The following is a 7,568-nucleotide window of genomic DNA, read 5'->3' on the forward strand; positions in this document are numbered from 1 at the left end:
AGGTACAAAAATATCCCGGGGGCAGATTTCTGAGTTCCTTGTCAGCGAGGTGGCCTGTATATCCTGGAGGCCTCGGAAGGAGAGCCTGGGCTCTCCTCATTACGCAGATGGTCGGAATCACGGAGTCAGAGCAAGTCCTGGTTCTGTTATATTTGGATCAGAGCTGATTTGGATACTGGCTGCTGGCTGCGGTGGGGGTGGGGGTTGGGGGGGGGGATGTTGGGGGCGGGGTGGGAGGGGGGGCGGTTGTGGGGGGGCGGTCACAGTTTGAAGATTCCTGTGATGTTTTGATTCATTTGGGAAGGCCAGTTGGGTCTTTTCCCCAGCTAAACCCGACAGTCTCCGCTGCTCGTACACGACCCGCAGCCCCCGCCCTCCCCCCGCTCCCCCCCAGGCCATGGCCTGAATTCCACCGCGGTCAGTTCTCAGCGAAGTGACCGGTGATGGCGTCGATCAGCTCCTGCTTCTTGCTGCCCCTCAGCCCGTACTGTTTACAGACCTCCTTGAGCACCGGCACGGTCAGCTTGCCCAGCGTCCCGCTCCGCAGGTACTGCCTGACCTCCTCCTTCCCCAGCGACACCTCCACGTTTGGCTTCTTCTCGGCTCCCCCGGCTGCGTCGCCTGATCACAGAGAACAGCAGTTCATTCTTCAGACAGTCACCGTGACAAATCTCCGAAGTACCGAAGACAAACAATGGCCCCACTCTTGAATATTCGGCTAATAAGAAACAGCACCGTGCAATTCCACTTCAGTTAATTATGGCTCGGGTCACTGTCTGTGTGGAGTCTGCATGTTCTCCCCGTGTCTGCGTGGGTTTCCTCCGGGTGCTCCGGTTTCCTCCCACAGTCCGAAAGACATGCTGGTTAGGATGCATTGGCCGTGCTAAATTCTCCCTCAGTGTACCTGAACAGGCGCCGGAGTGTGGCAACTAGGGGAATTTCACAGTAACTTCATTGCGGTGTCAATGTAAGTCTTACTTGCGACACTAATAAATAAACTTTACTTTTAAATTTACTTTACACCTGTTCATTGTTTATAATTTGGAATTACATTTGGAATATTGTGTGCAGTTCTGGTCACCTCACTATAAGAAGGATGTGGAAGCGCTGGAAAGAGTGCAGAGGAGATTTACCAGGATGCTGCCTGGTTTGGAGGGTAGGTCTTATGAGGAAAGGTTGAGGGAGCTAGGGCTGTTCTCTCTGGAGCGGAGGAGGCTGAGGGGAGACTTAATAGAGGTTTATAAAATGATGAAGGGGATAGATAGAGTGAACGTTCAAAGACTATTTCCTCGGGTGGATGGAGCTATTATAAGGGGGCATAACTATAGGGTTCATGGTGGGAGATATAGGAAGGATGTCTGAGGTAGGTTCTTTACTCAGAGAGTGGTTGGGGTGTGGAATGGACTGCCTGCAGTGATAGTGGGGTCAGACACTTTAGGAACATTTCAGCGGTTATTGGATAGGCACATGGAGCACACCAGGATGATCGGGAGTGGGATAGCTTGATCTTGGTTTCAGATAAAGCTCGGCACAACATCGTGGGCCGAAGGGCCTGTTCTGTGCTGTACTGTTCTATGTTCTATAAGGGACAGTAAAACAATAATCATTCTGGAGGAGCGGGCATCGCTAGCATTTATTGCCCTTCTTTAGTTGCCATGAATAGGGCAGTTTTGTGTGGGACTTGCCAAGTTAATTCAGAGAACGTTCAGCTGTCAGCCTCATTGGGACTGGAATCACCAGGAGGACAGGCTGGTAAAGACAGCAAGTTTAAAGTTTATTTATTAGTCACAAGTGGGCTTACATTAACACTGCAATGAAGTTACTGTGAAAATCCCCCAGTCACCACACTCTGGCGCCTGTTCGGGTAACACTGAGGGAGAATTTAGCACGGCCAATGCACCCTAACCAGCACGTCTTTCGGGATGGTGGGAGGAAACCGGAGCACCCGGAGGAAACCCACACAGACACGGGGAGAAACGTGCAGACTCTGCACAGAGAGTGACCCAAGTCGGGAATCGAACCCGGGTCCCTGGCGCTGTGAGGCAGCAGTGCTAACCACTGTGCCGCCGTGCCACCCCCTTCCATAATAGACATGAGCTCGGTCGTTGGATTTTTCTGACAATCTGACAGGTTTTGGGGTCACCTTTATCGGGAGCTACTTGATATTGATCAAGTTTTTAAAAAACAAATACTCGCTTAGAATTCTCAGACAGTCATGGTGGGCATTTGAACCCACATTTTCCCTCTGGATTTGAATACCGCTGCAAAAACAGAGGCGTGCTGTCAAAGCTTTTCATCTTGCACTCATCAGGACAGACACAAGAATGCCAAATTTCAAAGGGAGTAACAATTTATACTCCACGAAAAAATGGGTGCTGATTGGTCAGCATATCGATTTTGATTGGTTGAGGTATTGCCATGGTGGGTGCGCCAGGGAACTATTGACCCCCCCTCCCCATGCTTCCATTTAATTAAAAAAGGCAGTGCCTGGACATGTTCCTTTTGCCTGTAGAGGACAGGTCCCTCCATATGAATACACGTAATTTCTAGCAGGCGTAAATGGGCCACATTGCGAGCCCGACTGATAATCTTTAATTGCTGCTCTTTGAAATTTGATATTCTTGCATCTGTCCTGTATAATAAAACAGCTATTTGTTCCCTGGATTATCTACAGTGGTCCACCCCAGAACCCTGAGGCCGAAAGCAGTCAACAGAATTGTTTGGAAACTCTGAGGAGCAAGTTGGGTACCTACCAGCCACCAGAACAAGGAGCTGAACCTCCACAGTTGTGTGATGTTAAATAAAGGTTGGAAGGTTGCTTTGCCAAAAATCAATGGGCAGGATCCCCATAAAACCTTTCCTCAGGAAATAACTAACAGGGAGGAACGATAAAGTGAATTCTGGAGGGCTGTGGCATACCTCACGGGCTGGTTTCTACAGAAGTGAATGCACCTTCAATATTCTTGCCACGTAAAGGGGAATTCTTGGGCAGGGAGCACAAAGATGAACTGAGTTCACAGGCATGAGGAATGATAAACTGCGGTGTTGAGTTAATAGTGCTTGCTTTGTTTAACTCTAAAATACAATAAAGTTTGTTTTTATTTGAAAAAGTTGAAATCTAGTGACGTAGTTCTGTCAGGTAATTATGGTCAGTTAATTCTCTATAAATGTTCCTAACAGGGTTGTAATAAATTACAGCGGCCACTACACTTCACTGACTGTAGTGTTTTACAATGTCCTGAGGAAAGGCACTAAAGAAACGCAATTCTTTGTTTCTTTTGGCGACCAGCTGGTTCAGTTCTGAGAGAATTGAGCAGAGATTTCCGTGTCTGTGTGGCTCACTTGTATCCCACGCGGCGCATTTACTGACACAACGTTTAATTTGCTCCCCTTGCCGCAGTACTCACTGAGCTTCCTCTTCTGTTGGCTCTTTTCACCTAGGTTATAGCCCGGGGGATAAACCAGCTCCAGGCCCCTATTACGCTCCTCTATCAAAGTCATTTATTTGCACCTCTCCAGCTTCCTCTCTCCCCCCCAGCTTCTCACCCCACGTTCACTCCAGCCCCCCCGCCCCCCCCCCCCCCCCCCCCCCCCACCCACTGCCACGGCTCTCCCTCTCCAACCCCCCTTCTCCACCTCTCTACCTTTCCTCCTCCCCCCCAGCACCCATCTCCCCTCTGGCTCCCCTTCTCCCCCCGGTTCCCCCTCTCTGCCCCCCAGCTCCCCCTCTCTGCCCCCCAGCTATCCCTCTCTGCCCCCCAGCTCCCCCTCTCTGCCCCCCAGCTCCCCCTCTCTGCCCCCCAGCTCCCCTTCTCTGCCCCCCAGCTCCCCCTCTCTGCCCCCCAGCTCCCCCTCTCTGCCCCCCAGCTCCCCATCTCTGCCCCCCAGCTCCCCCTCTCTGCCCCCCAGCTCCCCCTCTCTGCCCCCCAGCTCCCCCTCTCTGCCCCCCCAGCTCAGAATCACAGAATCCTCTTCGGCCCACCAAATCTGCACTGATGCATGAAATGCCCTGACCTGCCCACCTAATCCCATTTACCAGCACTTGGCCCATAGCCCTGAATGTTATGACGTGCCAAGTACTCATCCAGGTACTTTTTAAAGGATGTGAGGCATCCCGCCTCCACCACCCCCCCAGGCAGCGCATTCCAGACCCTCACCACCCTCTGGGGAAAAAACCTTTTCCTCAAATCCCCCCTAAACCTCCCACCCCTCACTTTTAACTTGTGTCCCCTCGTAACTGACCCTTCAACTCAGGGCAACAGCTGCTCCCTATCCACCCTGTCCATGTCCCTCATAATCTTGAACACCTCAATCAAGTCGCCCCTCAGTCTTCTCCGCTCCAGAGAAAACAACGCAAGCCAATCCAACCTCTCTTCATAACTTAAACACTCCGTCCCAGGCAGCATCCTGGTGAATCTCCTCTGCACCCCCTCCAGTGCGATCACATCCTTCCTATAATGTGGTGACCAGAACTGCACACAGTGCTCCAGCTGTGACCTCACCAAAGTTCTATACAACTCCATCATGACCTCTCTGCTTTGTGATCTATACCCCGATTGATAAAGGCGAGTGTGCCATATGCCTTTTTCACCACCCTATTAACCTGCCTTTCCGCCTTCAGAGATCTATGGACAAACACGCCAAGGTCCCTTTGTTCTTCGGAACTTCCCAGTGTCAGACCTTTCACAGTATACTTCCACCCTCTCCCCACCCCCAATTCTCCCTCCCCCCAAGCTCCCCCTCTCTCCCCCAGCTCCCCCTTTCTCCCCCCAGCTCCCCCTCTCCCCCCAGCTCCTCCTCTCTCCCCCCAGCTCCCCTCTCTCCCCCCAGCTCCCCTCTTCCCCCAGCTCCCCCTCTTTCCCTTCTCTCCCCCCCAGCTCCCCCTCGCCCCCCAGCTCCCCCTCTCTCCCCCCCAGCTCCCCCTCTCCCCCCAGCTCCCCCCAGCTCCCCTCTCTCCCCCCCAGCTCCCCCTCTCCCCCCAGCTCCTCTCTCTCCCCTCAGCTCCCCTCTCTCCCCCCCAGCTCCCCTCTCTCCCCCGCAGCTCCCCCTCAGCTCCCCCTCTTCCCCCCCAGCTCCCCCTCGTCCCCCCCAGCTCCCCCTCTTCCCCCCCAGCTTCCCCTCACCCGCAGCTCCCTCTCTCTCCCCAGCTCCCCCTCAGCTCCCCTACTCCCCCCAGCTGCCCTTCTCCAACACCCCCAGCTCCCCCTCCCCGCCAGCTCTCCCTTTCCCCGCCAGCTGCCCCTCCCTCCCCCCAGCTCCCCCTCTCTCCCCACTATCTGCTCCTTTCCCCAGCTCTGTCCCCTCTCCCCCCAGCTCTGCCCCCCCTCCCCTGAGCTCTGTCCCCTCTCCCCCCTGCTCTGCCTCCTCTTCCCCTGAGCTCTGCACCCCTCCCATCCCACCCCGTCCGAGCTCGCTCTTATTAACAGTGGAGGAATAATACATTAGCTGGTCTTTTTCCTTCAGCAAGTTTATTCTACATACAGCTCAGTACAGATACAAGCTCCTCTGATTCCCCCACAGTATCTGTTCCCCCTGTGTCCATTTATACTCTTTCAGAGGTTGAGTCAATAACCATCGCCTGTCTTTAATAAGGCAATTACTGTAATTGCCACAGTATGCATTTGCTGATACACTGACTCTCCTCTCTGCATCCCCCAGCTCCCCCACCCTAACCCCCCCCCACTTTGCCATATTTCTCCCCTCTTCATGCCCCCAGCAACCCCTCTCTGCCCCCCAGGGGGCATTACAACTGGATTCAACAATTACCCAATATTCATACCTGCCCCGGGGCCCTGAATCCAATGGGAAATATTCCCGATATACTGCTCTGTTACAGACTACGTGTGAAAGCTGGGCTTTTTTAGTCTTTACAATCACTATCTTTTCATAATCACTATCATTCCTTATCATAATCAAGGACCCCACACACCTCGGACATTCTCTCTTCCACCTTCTTCTGTCGGGGAAAAGGTCTGAGGTCACGTACCAACCGACTCAAGAACAGCTTCTTCCCTGCTGCTGTCAGACTTTTGAACGGACCGACCTCGCATTAAGTTGATCTTTCTCGACACCCGAGCTATGACTGTAACACTACATTCTGCACTCTCTCCTTTCCTTCTCTATGAACGGTATGCCTTGTCTGTATAGTGCGCAAGAAACAATACTTTTCACTGTATGTTAATACATGTGACAATAATAAATCAAATCAAATCAAATTAATTCCTTTTGCTGCTGGGCAGTGGGTACGAGCTGTACAGCAGGATACTCACGTGTCAAATCTTCAACTTCTTCCGGTTCCTTCAAATCGAGGGCCAGTGCCTCCAGATTACGGAAATGCCGCTGAAGAACCGGATTCTCAAAGCTCTCAGGCCTAATCCAGAGGGATAGAAATGGTCACCATTTTATTTTAAGGAGAATTTGCAGAAATTTCCTGTTCATCTGCACTGGGGAAATCATAGAAATCCTACAGTGCAGGAGGAGGCCATTCAGCCCATCGAGTCTGCACCGACAACAATCCCACCCCAGGTCCTATCCCCGTAACCCAATGTATTTACCCCGCTAGTCCCTCTAATCTACACATCTGGGTCACTGAGGGGCAATTTAGCACGGCCAATCCCGCACACCTTTCAGACTGTGGGAGGAACCCGGAGGAAACCCATGCAGACACGGGGAGAACGTGCAGACTCTCCGCACAGACAGTGATCCTCTAATGGCGCAGAAAGTATCGCTGGAACCTCTGACTGACCTGTATTTAAACCGGAGCTTCTGCACCACTGATTTCATCTTCTCGATCTGATCCTCGCTGGCCACTCGCTTCTCCGTAAAGCCGATCTTCCTGACATCGTCGGCGTAAGGCAAATAAATCAGGTGGAATCCTGATGGGAAAACGACGGAAAGGTTTTGTTTGTACCAGGAATCGGTGAGCATTTCACACGTCCACTCTGCCCGACTCAGGAGTTGCGTTTGATGGGATGACCTGGGATGAACATTCGCGTTTTTGCAGAAATCAGGTCAAAGCTACGACTAGTAAAGTTTTAAAGTTTCAAAGTTTATTTTATTAGTGTCACAAGTAGGTTTACATTAACACTGCAATGAAGTTACTGTGTAAATCCCCGAGTCGCCACACTCCTGTTCGGGTACACTGAGGGAGAATTTAGCACGGCCAATCCACCCTAACCCACACGTCTTTCAGACTGTGGGAGGAAACCGGAGCACCCGGAGGAAACCCACGCAGACACGGGGAGAACGTGCAGACTCCACACAGACAGTGACCCAAGCTGGAAATTGACCCAGGTCCCTGGGTGCGTGTGTGAGTGGTGATTGCAGCTCCGTGGGGTGGATTCTTTGTGTAATTTAATGCTTTTCAGACGTGACAGAAAACTGCGGTCCCCACATCCCACGGAGGTGGATGTTAACGACCCTGTTTTGAAGAGCAGCGGGGAGTTTTCCCTGGTGTCTCGGCCAGTATTCATCCCTCAATCAACATCGCTTAAAAAACTCTGCCTATCGTCAGGTTACTGTTCCCAGGGAGGAAACCACAAGTGAAGACCCACGTCTAAAATCACTGC

At 52.3% G+C, this 7,568-nt stretch overlaps 1 protein-coding gene across 1 annotated transcript; it reads right to left on the reverse strand.

The window, feature by feature from the left end:
- Positions 1–265: 265 nt before the first annotated feature.
- Positions 266–6,976, reverse strand: LOC144486457 (X-ray repair cross-complementing protein 6-like; the record flags this gene model as incomplete). The annotated part of the gene is made up of 3 exons (XM_078204488.1): positions 266–621; positions 6,270–6,370; positions 6,746–6,976. Coding segments are annotated over 3 exons (535 nt in total), but the record flags the coding sequence as incomplete, so codon positions are not given.
- Positions 6,977–7,568: the final 592 nt, after the last annotated feature.

This window comes from Mustelus asterias, unplaced genomic scaffold, assembly GCF_964213995.1.
Source record: "Mustelus asterias unplaced genomic scaffold, sMusAst1.hap1.1 HAP1_SCAFFOLD_346, whole genome shotgun sequence".
In the NCBI taxonomy this organism is placed as follows: domain Eukaryota; kingdom Metazoa; phylum Chordata; class Chondrichthyes; order Carcharhiniformes; family Triakidae; genus Mustelus; species Mustelus asterias.